This window comes from Dermacentor silvarum, chromosome 6, assembly GCF_013339745.2.
Source record: "Dermacentor silvarum isolate Dsil-2018 chromosome 6, BIME_Dsil_1.4, whole genome shotgun sequence".
Classification (NCBI taxonomy): domain Eukaryota; kingdom Metazoa; phylum Arthropoda; class Arachnida; order Ixodida; family Ixodidae; genus Dermacentor; species Dermacentor silvarum.
Window position 1 is genome coordinate 82031399 of NC_051159.1, and position 18970 is coordinate 82050368.

At 47.7% G+C, this 18970-nt stretch overlaps 1 protein-coding gene across 3 annotated transcripts in view; it reads right to left on the minus strand.

The window, feature by feature from the left end:
- Nucleotides 1–2303: 2303 nt before the first annotated feature.
- The window catches only part of LOC119456756 (cytochrome P450 3A24-like), a 91991-nt gene continuing 75324 nt past the window's right edge, over nt 2304–18970 (minus strand). For all 3 annotated transcript variants that reach the window (XM_049668939.1, XM_049668937.1, XM_049668938.1), the window contains exons 6-14: nt 18753–18841; nt 17613–17761; nt 14310–14436; nt 13956–14086; nt 11736–11896; nt 11051–11142; nt 10297–10440; nt 2778–2940; nt 2304–2502 (exon numbers count right to left, since the gene is read on the minus strand). In XM_049668939.1, the coding sequence (XP_049524896.1) occupies nt 2413–2502; nt 2778–2940; nt 10297–10440; nt 11051–11142; nt 11736–11896; nt 13956–14086; nt 14310–14436; nt 17613–17761; nt 18753–18841 (1146 nt within the window). In that variant the 3' untranslated portion in view covers nt 2304–2412. The remainder of the gene's footprint in view (nt 2503–2777; nt 2941–10296; nt 10441–11050; nt 11143–11735; nt 11897–13955; nt 14087–14309; nt 14437–17612; nt 17762–18752; nt 18842–18970) is intronic.

The window sequence follows — 18970 nt, forward strand, 5'->3', positions numbered from 1 at the left end:
GATGGAACGACCGCGATGGCATCACGACGATTGAACGATGACGACGGACTGATGACGGTGAAATGACGACAACGAAGTCACAACAATGGCATGACAACGACGGCGTGTTGGTGGTGGAACTCACGTTCGCAATTACGTGCATCTGCCGCCGCAGGCCGCCTCGATTCGCACGATCTACAGTGTTTGTTTGCATTATGTCCGGTACCGGCCAATCATCCAAGACTATAGCCACGAGCCAGCAAGGATGACAGTTTGATTCCGAACTAAACTTGTTGACCGCAGAAGTTGAGGGTGGTGAGCGCTGCAGGAGCAACGGAAGTAATCACAAAAAGATGTCCAAGAAGCGCGAAAGGGCGACGTATGAGCTGCTATATACGCAACTAGCGTGGTCACAGCGTTTCTTGTTCGTTTCCAAAGCCCTCCACCGGACGTTTTCTCTGGCAGTATTAGCGCTATTACCATTTTACGCTGTATTCTTTGTCGTTGATGCGGTTCTTACTCATGACGAATCCATGGCTTGTTGTGGTGAAGCGTTGCTACAGCAGGCCCATGTCTGCGACTTAGAACTAGCAAATCGAAACAGAAACTGTTCGGATTCTCTAGATCCCAAGTGATCAGGGTCAAATCTCCAAGGGTGCGTTTAGATGTATGGAAGCGTTATATCACTAATGCACAAGAAGTCACAGGCCTGCGCGGCACACGCAGCACAGTCACAGCTTAAGCTGGTGGAGCGGCACAAGAGTAGCTCAAATTTGGGCACAACGCACAACAGGGTCTCCGCGGCAGTCTGTTCGCCTCGTTTTGACAACAACGATCTGAACTGTCCGCCCGGCGTCGACGGCGAGCTGCGGCTTGTAATGCTCTCTGCACAGCAGTCTGCTGAGCCCGATCAAGCCTTAGAACTGCACCTTACATGTCGGGCGCACCGCCTTTGCAGGCATCTTAACTCTATGGCGCCACCATACTGGCGGAGGCTCGGCAGCTCGGGAGCGCGTTGATTGCGCACCTCGTCTGAATCGCATATCGTCGTCTGCGCCTGCGGACGCTGTGTTTGCAGGCATCTTACCTAGATGGCGCCACCATACTGGCGGAGGCTCGAGTCGTCTCCTTCTGCGTGCTTGCCTATATATGGGTATATTCCGCGACCCGATAGCAAGCGATCCCGGCGGGAATCGGGTACCTGTTTCGCGTTTCCGGCGATAGCGGTTACGCGGGGTACGCCGGCGGCGGCATCATCGTGACCCGAAACGGCTATTGGAATGAGCTCATAACATCTTACGCTGTAAAAAGAACCCCAGGTGGTCAAAATTAATCCGGAGCCTTCCGCTACGGCGTGCCTCATAATCAGAACTGGTGTTGGCACGTAAAACCCCAGAAAGAAGAAGGATGGAAGCGTTATGATGTGTTCGCATGTTTGTGAATGTGAATGACCTAGCTTTGCAATGGTTGCGAGAAAAGGAGAGCCGAAAGGATCCAAATTGTTCATGCGTTAAATCTCAGCATCTTCAAACAGTGTTAAGAAGTATAGAACGCGGCACATGTGCCTTTATGTCGTTGTTTATTTCTCACCACTGCATCTATTTAAATTAGGCGTTTTGATGTGTTCGTGTGTATGTGCAAGTCAATGTACATTTTAACCGTTTGAAGGCGCCTGCTTTCATGAACAGAGAGCAAATGCGGTCTGAAGCCGCGCCAATCCAAAGCAATGACAGTTGCGAGCCGCCTGTGTGTAATCGTTACCATAGGTTAGGCCTTCTTCCCCCGAGTATCACGAATAAATATCAAGACGGCAGCCAAGATAGCACCCGCACTCTGCTGCTGAGGTGAGGTGACCAGGCAGCGAAAGTCTATGCAACACCATTCACTCCCCACGATGCAGGGAAAAGGGTTAGAAAAGGCTACCAGTTGCGCCTGAAGTGGGCAGGCCGAGTGCCGCCATTTCCAGCGATGACGTAGTTTCTGTGGAATAAAAGGCTGCGGGAGACCTCGAGAAAAACCGCTTCTACCATAAAAAAAGAAAAGATGAGTTGCAGATGTGGCATGCAAATTCGAATCCTGGCAGCCTGGTTTGCCAAAAGCCGAAATCTACCTAAGTCTTGATATATCAAACACTTCAATATATCCCAGTGATTCTTAGTGATCTCGAGTAGTTGTTAATTGATATCTTACCAATTATTTACTTTTTTGTATATCCGGCACATGTTCCTTATGCTACGCCGGATCCTCTCTGTACACTGTGTGCCTGCTCGACACCGCCCGACGTTGACCGTTGTGGAGATTCACAATAGAGCATCGCTGTTAAATTTTGCTTTCGCGCAAAAGCTGTATTTATATTTTCCACGATAGACATATTCCCATATTGGCATCACCACACAGTACACAGTGAGCATTTCCGTTTTTGTGAGAGCACACCTAGACTTGTGAATCTGGCCTTCTCCGTATTCCAACAGTGATGTCTTCTGCTGTCAAGACACCACGGCCTTTCTTAACCTTCAAGGGAACCTGCATTATGACAAAACATGGACATTAATTTCCACTTTGCTCCCGACCTGTAAATAGTTGTTGTTCAACTTTAGTCTGTAGCTATGTTATATTTCTCCTCAGCAACGACTGCATTGCATAGAGAGATCACATTGTTCTGTCCCATGGGACGGCCAATGCATTCCGCGATAAAAGCAAATAGAGTTAGAAATAATGGCAAGCTACAGCATTAAACTGTGTGTGCCATTATTTTTTTTCTAGACATCTACGGGTGTGTCCGCGTGAGGAATACGTACCTTTGTCTTCTCCGTGAGAACAAACTGAACTCTATGCAGAGAATGAAGCAGGCAGAGCTTGACGGACTGAAGCGCGAGGCGCATCCCAATGCAGTTCCGTGGCCCAGCACCAAAAGGAAGATAACTGTAGGGCCGGATGGACTCCACATTCTCGTCACTAAATCTGAGGATGTGGGAGAGAAAGGGAGATACATCTGTGTCGGCAACAGTGACCACAGTAATGACAGATTTTATAAAGGAAAACATTTCTTGGCAATCTTTGGGCTTGCTCATGCAATCTGAGATGCAGTGTGATGCAGCGTTCTTCCTTGCAACATCTGAGTGCGTCTAGCAACCTAAATATTGTCACGTAGTAGTGACGCTGAAGTAAACAGTAGTAAAACTGTGTATGACGAAACTGGTTGTTTATTGGGCGAGCCTGTGCCCACAAAAGCAAGCTACACTCGAAGCACAACGAAAGCGGCGAACACAGTCGGCGGTCGTCGAAATCTGATCAGCGGCGAGACGCGTCGGCTTTTATACCTGAGTCATCGAAGGTTCCAGATTAATCCCTGATGCCCGCGTGTCTTCCAGAAAGTTCTAGACAATTCGCGTTGGTCACACAATCAGATAACATAAGCGTCGGTGAAAACAGGCAACGAAAAGAAGCATCGATAACGTTCTAGAAACTTCCGATACAGGCGCGTCCTGCGCCGAGCAATAACATTTAACATTTCTTAGCCGGTGGAAAGCGGCCACCGGTGAAAGATAAACATGTATACGTGTCAATACCCTCCCCTTAAAAATCATCGTCCCGATGCTACAAGCACGAAAGCGAAAACAAAACCACGCGTACAGAAAGGGACAAAAATAACAAAGCAACAAAGGACCTAAGTTCGTCAGCGGGCGTAGAAAGGCTTAAGACGCACCACGTGGATGACTTCAGGTCGCGCGCGGCGCCGCTGTGATTGCGAAATGCCGTCTGGCACGACCTCATAGTCCAGTGCGCCAATACGTCGGATTATCTTATATGGTCCGAAATAGCGACGCAACAGTTTCTCGCTAAGTCCTCGTCGGCGTATCGGAGTCCAGACCCAAACACGGTCTCCCGGCTGGTACTCGACGTAGCGTCGTCGAAGATTGTAGTGTCGGCTGTCGGTTCTCTGCTGGTTCTTGATGCGCAGGCGGGCGAGCTGTCGACCTTCTTCGGCACGCTGCAAATAGGTGGCAACGTCGAGATTTTCTTCGTCAGCGACGTCCGGTAGCATGGCGTCAAGCGTCGTGGCCGGTTTCCTTCCGTAGACCAGGTTGAACGGCGCCATGTGCGTCGTTTCTTGCATGGCCGTGTTGTATGCGAAGGTCACGTACGTAAGGATGGCATCCCACGTCTTGTGTTCGACGTCGACGTACATTACCAGCATGTCGGCGATGGTCTTATTTAGGCGCTCGGTGAGGTCATTCGTCTGCGGGTGGTAGGCGGTGGTCCGGCGATGGCTTGTCTGGCTGTAGCGCAGGATGGCTTGAGTTAGTTCAGCCGTGAAGGCCGTACCTCTGTCGGTGATGAGGACTTCTGGGGCACGGTGGCGCAGGAGGATGTTCTCAACGAAGAATCGGGCTACCTCGGCGGCACTGCCTTTGGGCAAGGCTTTTGTTTCGGCGTAGCGTGTGAGGTAGTCCGTCGCTACGATGATCCATTTATTCCCGGACGTCGACGTCGGAAAAGGCCCCAGTAAGTCCATCCCGATCTCCTGGAACGGTCGGCGAGGTGGCTCGATCGGCTGTAGAAGTCCGGCTGGCCTTGTCGGCGGTGTTTTGCGTCGCTGACAGTCTCGGCATGTCCTTACGTAATGGGCGACGTCGGCAGAGAGGCGAGGCCAGTAGTATTTTTCTTGTATCCTCGCGAGCGTGCGGGAAAAACCGAGGTGTCCAGCCGTTGGGTCGTCATGGAGAGCTTGCAGAACCTCTGGACGCAATGCTGAGGGTACCACGAGGAGGTAGTTGGCTCGGAGGGGCGAGAAGTTCTTCTTTAGGAGAATGTTGTTTTGCAAGAAAAACGACGCCAATCCTCGCCTGAACACCTTCGGCACAATGACGGTCTTGCCTTCCAGGTAGTCTACAAGGCTCCTTAGTTCGGGGTCGGCTCGCTGTTGTTCGGTGAATTCGTCGGCACTGACGGGTCCCAAGAAAGTGTCGTCATCGTGGTCGTCTTGTGGCGGCGGTTCTACGGGAGCGCGAGACAAGCAGTCGGCGTCAGAGTGCTTTCGCCCGGACTTGTAAACGACAGTGATGTCGAATGCTTGAAGTCTAAGACTCCATCGTGCGAGGCGACCTGAAGGATCCTTCAAGTTAGCTAGCCAACACAAGGCGTGGTGGTCGCTCACAACTTTAAAGGGCCTGCCATAGAAGTAGGGACGAAACTTAGATGTAGCCCAGATGATGGCGAGGCACTCCTTTTCTGTTGTGGAATAATTTGCTTCCGCCTTCGATAGCGACCGGCTAGCGTAACTTACAACCCTTTCTAGTCCGTCAGTCCTCTGCACAAGAACGGCGCCGAGTCCTACGCTGCTTGCGTCGGTGTGGACTTCGGTATCGGCGTTTTCGTCGAAATGCGCAAGTATTGGCGGCGATTGCAGGCGTCGCTTCAGTTCTTCGAATGCTTCGACTTGCGGCGTCTCCCACTTGAACTCGACGTCGGCCTTCGTGAGGTACGTCAGTGGATCGGCGATCCGTGAAAAGTCCTTGACGAAGCGCCTGTAATAGGCGCACCGTCCAAGAAATCTACGCACTGCTTTCTTGTCGGCCGGCGGAGGAAAGTTGGAGATGGCTGCAGTTTTCTGAGGGTCGGGGCGCACTCCCGACTTGTTGATGACGTGGTCCAAGAACAAGAGCTCCACATATGCGAAGCGGCACTTTTCTGGCTTTAACGTGAGTCCGGAGATTTTGATTGCTTGAAACACTGTTTCAAGGCGCCGCAGGTGTTCTTCGAAGCTTGAGGCAAACACAACGACGTCGTCCAAAATGACGAGGCAAGTCTGCCACTTCAAGCCTGCCAGTACTGTATCCATGACGCGTTGGAAAGTCGCAGGTGCCGAGCAAAGACCAAACGGCATGACCTTGAACTCGAACAGTTCGTCGGGTGTTATAAAGGCAGTCTTCTCCCGGTCCCTCTCGTCGACTTCGATTTGCCTGTAGCCGGTTTTGAGATCCATCGACGAAAAATACTTTGCGTTGTAGAGTCGATCCAAGGCGTCGTCAATCCGTGGGAGCGGGTATACGTCCTTCTTCGTGATCTTGTTGAGGCGACGATAATCGACGCAGAAACGTAGGGTTCCATCCTTCTTCTTCACTAATACCACGGGGGACGCCCACGGACTCTAGGACGGCTGGATGATGTCGTCGCGTAGCATTTCGTCGACTTGTTGTCTTATAGCTTCGCGTTCGTGCGCCGAAACTCGGTACGGGCTCTGACGGAGTGGGCGGACATTTTCGTCGGTTATGATGCGGTGCTTGGCGACAGGAGTTTGTCGAACTTTTGACGACGACGAGAAGCAGTCCTTGTATTGCAGGAGCAGAGCTTTTAGTTGTTCTTTCTTATGCCTGGGAAGGTTCTGATTGACGTCGAAAGTTGGTTCAGGTATTATAGTCGTCGTTGCAGGTGCACTGGAATCCGTGAAGGCGAAAGCACTGCTGGCTTGTACTATTTCGTCGATGTAGGCGACCGTGGTGCCTTTGTTAATGTGCTTGTATTCGGGGCTGAAGTTCGTGAGCATCACCCTTGCTTTCCCTGCACACAGCTCAGCTATGCCTCTAGCGACGCAAATTTCACGGTCGAGCAGTAAGTGATGATCGCCCTCGATGATGCCCTCCATGTCTGCAGGCGTTTCGGTACCGACGGAAATCATTACGCTGGAGCGAGGCGGAACGGTGACTTGTTCTTCAAGCACATTCAAGGCATGGTAACTTAAGCTTGTATCCAGTGGTATCGCGTTGTACGTTGAAAGCGTTATCGACTTGGACCTTAAGTCGATGACTGCACCGTGTTGGTTTAGAAAGTCCATGCCTAGGATGACATCCCTGGAGCAGTGCTGCAGGATTACGAAGCTCGCCGGGTAAGTGCGGTTGTTTACCCTGACTCGCGCTGTGCAGATTCCAGCCGGCGTTATTAGGTGGCCTCCCGCTGTCCGGATATCGGGTCCTTGCCAGGCCGTCTTCACCTTCTTTAACTTGGCGGCGAACGCGCCACTGAAGACGGAATAGTCGGCGCCAGTGTCGACGAGAGCGGTGACGTTATGACCATCGATGAGCACGTATAAGTCGGTAGACCGTCGTCTAGCATTACGGTTAAGTCGTGGCGTCGGATCACGGCTGCGTCGGCTTGCTCCGCTGCTGCTACGTCGCGTCGGCCGGTCTTCTTGCGGCGGCGAAGTGCTGTCAAGGCTGTTGCTAGGCGGCGTGCTGATATCTCGTCGTGATGATTCGCGAATCGTCGTCGTCGTCGGCGGCGGCGGCGGAGGATCTTCGGCATTGCGTCGTACAGCAACCGCACCTCCATCGGTTGATGCCTTTTGTTTCCCGGGTAAGGGCTGGAAGATCGGCCCCGGGTGGGACCGGTGCACTGACGGCGATGCGGCGAGATGTAGCGGCCTGGTGACGGCGAGCGTGAGGGTCGTCGGGGTTGCCACTGGGCTCCGGCGAGGTAGTCGGCGATGTCGCGCGGTCGTTCACCCCGCACTGGACGCGGCGCGTTGACGGCAAATCCTCGTAGGCCCATCTCGCGGTATGGACATCGGCGGTAGACATGGCCGGCTTCCCCGCAGTGATAGCAGAGCGGGCGGTGGTCAGGGGCGCGCCAAATGTCCGTCTTCCGCTGGTAGCTGCGCTGGGCGACGGGCGGGCGTACTGGCGGCGGCAGCGGTGGACGACGGAACTGCGGCGTTACGGGGCCCTGGCGCGAGCGCGGAGGGGGGCCTTGACGAAGGGCGACGGCGGCGTAGGTCATCGCTTCCGGCTGGGGTTGCGGCGATTCGGGAAGTCCTAACGATTGCTGGATTTCCTCCCGCACGATATCGGCGATGGAAGCAACTTGAGGCTGCGACGACGGTAGCAATTTCTGCAGCTCTTCGCGTACTATCGCCCTGATGGTGTCTCGTAGGTCGTGGGAGAGTCCTTGAACTTCGGCGTACAGTGGCGTGGAACGGCGATTGTATTGCCGGTTGCGCATATCCAGTGCTTTCTCGATCGTCGTAGCCTCCGAGAGAAAGTCTTGGACTGTCGTTCGTGGATTCCGCACCAGTCCGGCGAATAGCTCCTGCTTAACTCCCCGCATGAGAAAGCGAACTTTCTTCTCTTCTGGCATAGCGGGGTCGGCGTGCCGGAATAATCGAGTCATTTCTTCAATGTACATACCGATGCTCTCATTCGGGAGCTGTACACGGTTTTCCAACAAGGCTGCAGCTCTTTCTTTACGGACGACGCTCGTGAAGGTGTCCAGGAATGCGGCTCGGAACAGGTCCCAGGTTGTTAGTGCACGCTCCCTATTCTCGAACCAGGTTCTGGCGCCGTCTTCAAGCGAGAAGTAAACATGGCGCAGCTTGTCGTCGCAGTCCCACTTGTTGAACGTAGCGATCCGGTCGTATGCCTCCAGCCAGCTTTCAGGGTCTTCACATGGCGATCCGCGGAAAGTCGGCGGCTCCCTGGGTTGTTGCATCACGATTGCAGATGTTGGCGCAGGGGCTGTCATGGTAGCTGCTGCCGAGGTCGTGACTTTTGTCTTCTTGGTCACTGTGGTCTTCTCGGGAAGAAGTCCGTACTCCGGCAGAAGTCCTTGCTGCCTACGGCTAGCTCGCTGGTCCTTGGCGACGTTGGCGCTGTCCTCCGGTTTCGGGCTTGGATCACGGCTTTGCGGGGGCGTTCGCTGCATGAACGCACTAGCACCTCCACCAGGGGCGCGATCATGTACGCGTTCCAAAATGGAACGGAGGCGTTCCGTTCCATCGAGCCGCACACGATTGGTCAATTTGAACGTCGCGGTTGAAATTGACCAATCGTGTGCGGCTCGATGGAACGGAACGCGTACAAGATCGCGCCTCAGATGTCACGTAGTAGTGACGCTGAAGTAAACAGTGGTAAAACTGTGTATGACGAAACTGGTTGTTTTGTGGGCACAGGTTCGCCCAATAAAGCAAGCTACACTCGAAGCACAACGAAAGCGGCGAACACAGTCGGCGGTCGTCGAAATCTGATCAGCGGCGAGACGCGTGGGCTTTTATACCTGAGTCATCGAAGGTTCCAGATTAATCCCTGATGCCCGCGTGTCTTCCAGAAAGTTCTAGACAATTCGCGTCGGTCACACAATCAGATAACATAAGCGTCGGTGAACACAGGCAACGAAAAGAAGCATCGATAACGTTCTAGAAACTTCCGATACAGGCGCGTCCTGCGCCGAGCAATAAGATTTAACATTTCTTAGCCGGTGGAAAGCGGCCACCGGTGAAAGATAAACATGTATACGTGTCAATATGTAGAAATGAACACAATTTCAGCATCAAATACTTACGGCTCATAAATTTCTCATTCCATGCTGCCATCCTAACACCACCTATTCGTGTGCTACCCTATGACGCTAGAAAATGAGATAGGTGCGGGTTGGACAGTTGGAGGAACATATCTTCAAGACAGCGCGAAATTGGGACCCCCGCGACCAAAAGACAGAAAGAAGTGTTTGCCACATTGTTTTACATTCTACTTAGCTTTACGTTAAAGACTTTATAGTGTGTGTGTGTGTGTGTGTGTGTGTGTGTGTGTGTGTGTGTGTGTGTGTGTGTGTGTGTGTGTGTGTGTGTGTGTGTGTGTGTGTGTGTGTGTGTGTGTGTGTGTGTGTGTGTGTGGTGTGTGTGTGTGTGTGTGTGTGTGTGTGTGTGTGTGTGTGTGTGTGTGTGTGTGTGTGTGTGTGTGGTGTGTGTGTGTGTGTGTGTGTGTGTGTGTGTGTTTGTGTGTGTGTGTGTGTGTGTGTGTGTGTGTGTGTGTGTGTGTGTGTGTGTGTGTGTGTGTGTGTGTGTGTGTGTGTGTGTGTGTGTGTGTGTGTGTGTGTGTGTGTGTGTGTGTGTGTGTGTGTGTGTGTGTGTGTGTGTGTGTGTGTGTGTGTGTGTGTGTGTGTGTGTGTGTGTGTGTGTGTGTGTGTGTGTGTGTGTGTGTGTGTGTGTGTGTGTGTGTGTGTGTGTGTGTGTGTGTGGTGTGTGTGTGTGTGTGTTGTGTGTGTGTGTGTGTGTGTGTGGTGTGTGTGTGTGTGTGTGTGTGTGTGTGTGTGTGTGTGTGTGTGTGTGTGTGTGTGTGTGTGTGTGTGTGTGTGTGTGTGTGTGTGTGTGTGTGTGGTGTGTGTGTGTGTGTGTGTGTGTGTGTGTGTGTGTGTGTGTGTGTGTGTGTGTGTGTGTGTGTGTGTGTGTGTGTGTGTGTGTGTGTGTGTGTGTGTGTGTGTGTGTGTGTGTGTGTGTGTGTGTGGTGTGTGTGTGTGTGTGTGTGTGTGTGTGCTGTTGGTACTTGCCTTTCAGGTGTGAAGCCGTCAGGATCAGGGAACATTGCCGGGTCGTGATGCATCGCATAAATCGGGATAATAATAGAGCCATCTTTCGGAAGCTTGATTTCTGTGTCACCAAGGACGTAGTCATCGTAGCCAGACCGTTCAAGTCTGAAACAAAAAGTGACGCAAGTCTTCCGGCATGCATGATGTTGTCGAGTTAAAGCCAGAAATCCAGAAGTGCAGCTTTACCTGAGCCTTTCATGGCCGCAGCTACAAAATGCAATTGGCACCATCCCAAGCGAACAAGCTTTAATTCAACTTGAGTGGGATCAGGTGTCTTAGTTCCCCAATAAATATGGGTGGGGTAACACGCCTGCAGAATTACAGATAAATCCTATAACCCGTGGGTGTTTTTTATTACCTCCACAGTAGGACTATCCTGTATATCTATGTTTCAATGCCTTCTGCTTTTTGGCAATACTTTGTTGGCAGTATGTGCTTTGTTCTTGCATTAAGAACTGTAAGGGGCATAGTTCTTAACCTAACGTCTCGTCAAGGGACGATATATACATATATATATATATATATATATATATATATATATATATATATAACTGGCAAGTAATAGATCCTCCTTTATTATTCCGTTGTGGTTCTCGAGGTGAGCACGTGTCAATATTATCGGGATTTCAGTTCAACTCCAAAAATACACAAACTTTTTGCAAGCTTTCTTTTCATTTTCATATCTAGTCATTTTCATATCTACTTTTCCACTCACCTTGTTGATGGCGGGTACAAGCGTAGCGCTTCCGATACCACGCAGTGCAGGTATTTCAGCTTGGATATGGTGTCAAAGCTGGGCTCCGGGCCCTGTGATATAATCGTACAGGATTAGCTGCTGCAAGATATTTAAGTACGAAATAGTCAAGCGAGTATAGGAGGGGTTCTGTGAGCAGTCTAGAGATGTTTCGGCTACCGAAAGTTGTTCAACACAGTGTGAATTGGGCACCTCAGTGTGTCGTTTAGTGCTCCACATAAATTATCGGACGACCATTTAAATTTCGACATCGGAGTTATGCTGAGTTTCTGTTCTGGCAGTGCCGTCAAGCAAGGCCCCACTGCCAAGTAACTTAGATTTTAAGACTTGTGTCCGATAATTTCAACGAACTTTCAAAAACATTGAGAAAACTCAGGTGTACTCTGGGCTTTCAGCTCGGTCCTTCGTGAGCTCTGAAAGTAACATTTGAGTTCTGACGAATATATAAAAAATATTGTTGCTCTTGCATTGCATACCACAGACATGCTAAAGGACAACTTAAGCTGTACGCTTAAGTTGCGCAATTCTTTTTAGCTAATAATCAAAGCAGAGGCTGCTTTCTTTATAAAGGACCCAAGTAAGCACACTGAATGCCTGAGCGTAAGCACATGTGAATGCGTAGACACGCAGATAGGAATGTACATGCATTTTTCGCGATGCACTCGTCCACTTCTTTTCGGAGTTTTTCTTGGACGTTGGGATTAAGAGCAAGCAGGTACGCGGTGAAGGCTATCGTTGTCGATGTAGTCTCCTGACCAGCCAAGAAGAAGAGCACACATTGCGCCATGGCTTCGATTTCAGTCAGACCTTTGGGGAAGCAGACATGACGATGTACCAATGTTACCATGAAGCAGACATGAGCAATGTGCGACACCGAATTCGTTTTCAAGCAACAATTACTCGTGATATGTGATTTGGTTTCTGATACGTCACAAATAGCTTTCCCGATGAATGTTTACTGTGATCGTACGCTTTCATGGGGTCTTGTGTGTTTAGCCACTACGCCTTGTTGAAAGCAATTTGAGTGCTCCATTTCATATTGCTCGATGGGGACAAGAAATCAACTCAAGCTCAACACAGCAGCGCATTGAATATGATAAAAAGCTATAGGCATACATCGTTCTTTAGTACGAAAATACTCGGTTGCAAATCAACAACAATGAAACCGAGTATTTGTAAGGAAATTACAAAAACAATGCGTTCGAGCATCAAGCCGTTTGTAAAACCAGTACGTTTTGCACCATGCAAGTGTGGTTTTTACTAAATTTCATATTTTCACTGTTGTATCATCTTTTCTTTTTAATTCCACTTTTACTGCGTCAAACATATATTCACTGTATGTTTCTCCCTGCATATTCTCTTCACGTTTGCTCTATAAGTTCTCTCTGAGTGTGTATCGTCCTCACAAAGGTTGCCTTCGTCCTTAGCTTCATGAGTCCATGATTGTCCAATTCTCGGTTCCGCATAGCATAGAAAGATTGATTCGCAAACAAAAAAGTGGAATTTTGGTTTCATTTATTGCTCTCAGGAATAATACAATGCGAGTGTATAAAAAAAAAGAAGTATACACATCCAACAGTGAAATTGTCATGAAAGTTGTGTTTGCCTTCGTGAAGCGTACTAAACACTTACAAAACTGAGGAACCGCGATAGACAACTCAGTGATCAATAATAATGGGTAGTCAGGATGGAGCAGCTGCTCCATCTAGGTGCTTTAGTCGGAATTAAGGCCCAATTGGCGGTATAAAAGGTAATATTTGAGTCGTTAATCTCGTAAATGAATGAATTGTCGTTGCTGCAAATATATTGCCACTTATTTTCCAAAGACATTAATTTGTTTACGAAATGTATTCGTTCCATTGCATTTCCCTTTCATGAAACCACTTGCAATGTAAAAGGCAAACAGGCACACATACACTATAATACTCGCACGCAAAGAAAAGAAAAATTTGTTTATTCACGAACTCCTGTTTCCGAACTTGGAAATTCTTTCCCAGGTAGATATCTTATACACATATAACGAAGCTATCGCTTGAAAGCCGGTTCAATGGCTGTACTCATAATTATGCGAAACACATTATTTTTGGTTAGCACGTGGAAACGTTAAATGTAGCTTGAACAACCTAATATGCACAGGAAAACGAGAAGTGTGGGTCATCAGTGATGTTTATGACCTCGTTGCGCGTGTGCACTTGTAACAAGCGCTGCTCTTACTCGAGTACTAGTCTTATCTCAATCTGGCTACGACGTACGAGGCTCTTTTTGTTCTCTCGGAACCACAGAAACTGGCTTTCCGGTGATCATGCATTTCGATAGCGCAAAAACTGCCCCTCTGTGAGAGAAAGTACTCTAGGCCGCATGTTGCCTTCCGCTAATTTGCTGTAAGGTTTACATAGCGAAACAGGTCGCCGCGTAAATGACCGAGCAAGGATACATTAGTTTACTATCAAGAATTAGATTACTGATGATTACTGATATGGTAAGAGTAAAGATGAGTTGTAACTATATTTTATGGACACATACTACACAAAAAAAAACAATTTGTTTGAGTTATGCGACTGTAGCTCGGCGCAGAAGGGAATATCAGTCCTTCGTTTTTTTTTTAATTTTTTATGCAAAAACAAGCATCAATTCTGGCAACTATACATTCTGTCTTTTACGCTATGATTTCGGTGCGCAATTGTGTTAGCGGAAGCGGGCATGTTCCTTTAAAGAGTATGTTCCGCTCTAAATATATTTACCTGCGAATGACGCTCTTTCCTGTATAGTAACTTGTTCACATCGTTCCGCGTCTTTTAAACCACAAGAAAACATTGTTTTATTGTGTTGCAAAAAGCGTGTAAGTAGGATTCCCCGAGCTACTTACGGTTACTACTATTTGCCGATGCCAGCTCAGTCTCAGAACCAACCTCAAACACCCTGTTCTCGTTTTCCGCTGAGCTATCTTCATCAGAAGTCAGTGTACCTTCTTGGGCATCCATCATGAGCTGTAAAAATCTTCATGACGCTAGAAAGAAAACAAATTATGTCGCTATAACCTTTATCAGTAAAATTATTTCAGAGTAAAAGAACCCCAAAGATGTATCTCAGCACAACCTGACAGTGGCCGAAACTACCAGCCACAGCCCGGCACAGCCATGTCGGTCGTATTGCCATATTTCGGCGCAGTGCGTGAGCTGAAACACTGGCATGCAGAAAATGAAAGCGTAACTGCAAACACGTGACACGTACGTGGCCTGCCTGGCGCCTTTCGTTTATGATGCGTTGACAAACATTCTTGAAGTACTCGAACTCACCATCGGTTTCTATACTAAACCGAAAGCACCTTGCCAGTTCTGCAAAAAGCGCTGAAAGAGATGAGTGGCATAATTATTTTTGATAAAATGTCGAAACAATGAAGACCCGTGCTTTATGTAACCCCTTCAGTTTCATGCATCATGAACTTTTCGTACGAAGGTTATACAATCATCATAAAGACGCATCATAATTTTGTAGCAAGCATTGAGGAATCAAAGAAAATGGTATGTGTATGCGGTTGTTCTGGGGGTTCAGTTATTTTCTTCTGTAAAAGTAATGTAGGAGGTAGAGCAAGCGAATTGCACTGCACATGCTTTAAGGCTCCTGAAGTAAAAAAAACCAAAATGTATTGCTGAATGAATGGATTAAGGCAAACATGTGGCCCAAGAAGTAGCATTTGTCTGGTGCAATTTGCTTTTTTTTTTTTTTTAGACTACAAGAATGCTCTGCTTCATGAGTAACAATTCACTGCGATCAGTACCGGTAATTATTGATCAAATAGATGTAAACGTGTGCAAAGGAGCATAATCCACCTGGTGCATTTTTTTTTTGTGCGCACAGCGTCAGAATGTTCCATTTCTTCAGCGACAACCTACAGTAATCCGTATCACTCATTGTCAATCCAAACGTGCGTGCAAAAGAGTAGCATTCCATTGTTGGAATTTGTTCTTTGCACACAGTGTCAAAACGTTTAGTTTATTCAGCGATAATACACAGTGATCAGTACCACTCACTATTTCGGTTGAGTTTACAGCGCAAACAAATTTAAGGAAATAAGGGACAGTCATGGAAGGAAAGAGCGGTGACTTTCAACTTTCACTCTCTGCCCATACGTTACTTTCTTATGTCTAAGTACCCTCCGAAGTCCTTTGAAATGAATTGTGACCTACTCGCCTACGCTTCCACACTTGCTTACTCATTGTCAAGGTGGAAGAATAGGATGAGATGGCTGGATGGATGCTATGAGCATCCTCTTAAAAACGGAGTGGTGGATTGCGCCACCAAGCTTTGGTATTATTTTGCCTAATGTCCTACCTATATTTTTTTGAGAAAACATCCAGATACAAATAATTCCCAGCATCAAACTTTTTGAACCATTACTGGGAAGTCTGTTTTTGTAGGCCTCCGTTCTTGCGGTCTCCCTACTTTTCTGCCACCAAACCTCCAATCGCCTCTTACTTTGCTCTATTGCAGACATGTTTTCTTTTCCCCTGCTATCCCTGAACCCTAGCGCTTCAAGTAGGCCAGAAGAGCCTAAACTGGCAGCTGGATCTTCACATTCCCATAAAACCTGTTCTATCGTTTCCCTAGCTTTACCGCAGCAAGCACATGCGTCTTCATCCTTGGTGTACTTCGCTTTATAACTACCCGATATAAGGCATCCATACCTCACTTCTAAAAGTAAGGAGCTTTCCTTTAAGTTATCATAAATTGTTTCTTTCTAGATTAAGTTTATTTTCCTTTGAGGTAGTTAGTCATAGCAGGTTTCTCTTTCTTTGTTGCTATCCATGAAATTGTCTCATCTCTCACTTTGCGTTTGACGTTCTTTGTTGCCGTGTTGCCGACCATATCGGTCGCAACGACGTGTCTCAACGACGCCACCTGTCGGCAGTGTGGGGTAACTACGCCCCTGTTCGCTCTTCTTTTGTCCGCCGGCCGGGGCGCTACAGTGATCGGGTCATCATTTTCTGTCGTCTGCTCGTGAAATGAGGCACTGTGCTCACATATTTCGCTACCAACACCCTTTTAACGTGCGGAGTTACTTTTTCTGTGACAATAATAGCTCTCGTCGTTTCGGTATTACTGTTGTCCGTGCTATATTTGCGGTGGAAATGGAATATGAAGCTAAAAAAGCAAGCTACCGAGCCTGCTGTTGAATCTTGCTTCGCAAAGCGTTCATCCAACATCGTACAATGGCATATTTGGTGGTTTTCAGCAAGTATTCCGCCTATGCGTGTGAAGTTTAAGTGGCTGATTTGTACGTTAAAATTGGTGCAGCGTCGCCTCGACTCTTGCGTCAGAGTGCAAGCAGTCATAGAAATCACTGTGCGGTTGAAGACCTAGGCGCACATTCCAGTTCGGATGTATGAGATGTCTTTGATTTTCTAATTTGTGAATACTGCTCCAAGAGCCAGCGTTCAAGAGGTAAATTTGTTTGCCTTTTTACAAATTTTTCTGCCCAGAAACATTTCTTCTCGCATTATTACAACTTTCGCGTGCATCATGAAGACGTTTACAATAATCGATCGCGTTGGCACATATCTGTAGTGATGTACTTGTGTTTTATTTATTTCCACCCCAGAGCCTAGGGGTTGCATTCGGTAAACAACATTGATACTTCTACGCGTAAATAGATTAAAATAAAGCAACTTTATAACCGCGCCCATTGCTCAACTCGACAAATCACGCTCCCAAGCTGCGTGTGCATAACTTGAACGGAGCCGTTGCTCTTTTTTCTTCCAGTGAAATTCAGCACATTCATAGGATTTATAAATAATTATTTTTTATTTATGTAACTTAATGAAATTTAAATAATTTATTATTACTCAGAATATATGTGCTCTTTGATCACTTGTCAGCGTTGCAGAACCATTCCCTGTAAAAAGAAAGCATAAGCACGGTTTCAATACCACTGAGAAGCGCACTTAAAAAAAGTTAATTTTCCAACGTGACCACGATTTACTCGGAAACTGCCTCGGTGTGGTTCTTCCTGTATTCGACAGTGAAGCAGCGTCGGTTAGCTTTGAAAATGTGGCCTAGTGCTCGAAGGAGTTATTTAATTGTGTCTTCCCAGTAATAACTGATGAGGGAAAAGTATCACTTTTGCATTCAAGCTTAACAGCACTTATTACCATGGTTATTTCAATACAAAAGTTGATTTTTTACAGACTTGTTGCACCCTTAACGAGAGAGGCGTGAACTAAAAAAAAATAAATAAACAAAAAAGATCGGCGCGTTTCCAGGCATCGTTCCGACACCTGTCTACTCTTCCAATGTGCTCATTATCAATGGAATAAAGTAAATGTTTGTGCAAAGAAGCAGTGTTTGGTTACTGCAGCTTGTTCCATACACGCGGTGCCAGAATGTTCGGTTTCTTAAGCGACAATCCACTCTTTCTTAGTACAAATACACCCGCGGCGCTTTTTTTTTTTTTTTTTGCTTGTGTGTGGCTGTAAATTTTTTATGAATATTGTTTGCCACATTCGGGAGCAGAAGCGAGGCTTACTTGCAACAAGCACCCTCCAGGACATTCTTCTTGCAGAAAATGTCTTATTTACTTCTGCCACAAACTCATTGGTGGAGTCCGTGTGGGAGTCAAGCCTCGTGCCGAACGCGCACCTTGCGATCACGTCAAGTGAGTAGTGACCAAAGAACCTGAGAGAAACCGATGCAACCCAACGGCAAAGAGTAAGATTTTTGAGTGCACTGTAAATTTTTGCGGCAAATAAGCCTCCGTAGCTTCTCATAAAAAAAAAACACCGCATATCCACGAAGTGAATGATGATGAGCGGGCGAAGCACCGGTGGATCATTCGGGCAAAACGCCGGAAGCTTTCTTCCGGCGTCCGGAACCAGAAGCGCAAACGAAAGCGGAACCGGAAGCCGGCATCCGGATCTTGGCGTACATATACTACATATATATACATACATACATAGCGGTCTCCATGCCAACCAGAGCTACGGACTACGAAGGACAAAGCTCGGCCCTGAGGTGCTTCGCCCCTAACATTGTCGATAAATGTAGTACGTCAACGTATATTCTGACCGGCATCTAGGTGATGAAAATGGAATGAAGCATGATGTCACCAGATTAGACCCAAATGAGCTTATATTAATGTTTTCGTGCACAAAATTGAGCCATCTGAGTCGATGATGTGCTTAATAATATTCACTGTTCTTAAAACAGTTCTTACAGTTCATTGTTCTTAAAAGTTATTAGACCTCATTACTTATCTTAAGCGATATCTTTCGATGCTAGCTAGTTTTGGCAACTACTAACCTTCAGTACATCCATGGTCCGTTGAGAATGGTGGCATGCATTAACACATACAACGAAACTACCACTGTCGTTCCTAAATATTGTTGAAATTTTGGGTTTAGCGTGTGTGCGTCTGCACGCGTGCATGCGGCCACGTTTCCTACTTTTACTAAAAGTATACCGTCGGCCGCTTTCAGTCTGCACAGAGGTATTCCGAGGAAATTCTCAGTCGGTGATTTCAATACACCAGAAGCTTCACAATTCGGTGTTTCTTTACTTTCATCAAAAGCTCGGTGCATGAGCGCTTTAGATTTCGCCCCCACCCAAACGCCCCATACACTGAGCCAACGTGGCGCATATAGTGCTGTGTGTGAGATCTATAGCTCACCATTTCACATCGATGTCCTGATTTTTCTCGGCCGCTTCTTCGAGATGCGTACTCGTGATCCTCGCACAATCTTGAATCATCGCATTCATCTGCAAACATATATTTTGACACATGTACACGTTTATCTTTCACCGGTGACCGCTTTTCACCGGCTAAGAAAGGTTAAACGTTCTATAGCTCGGCGCAGGACGCGCCTGCATGTATCAGAAGTTTCTCGA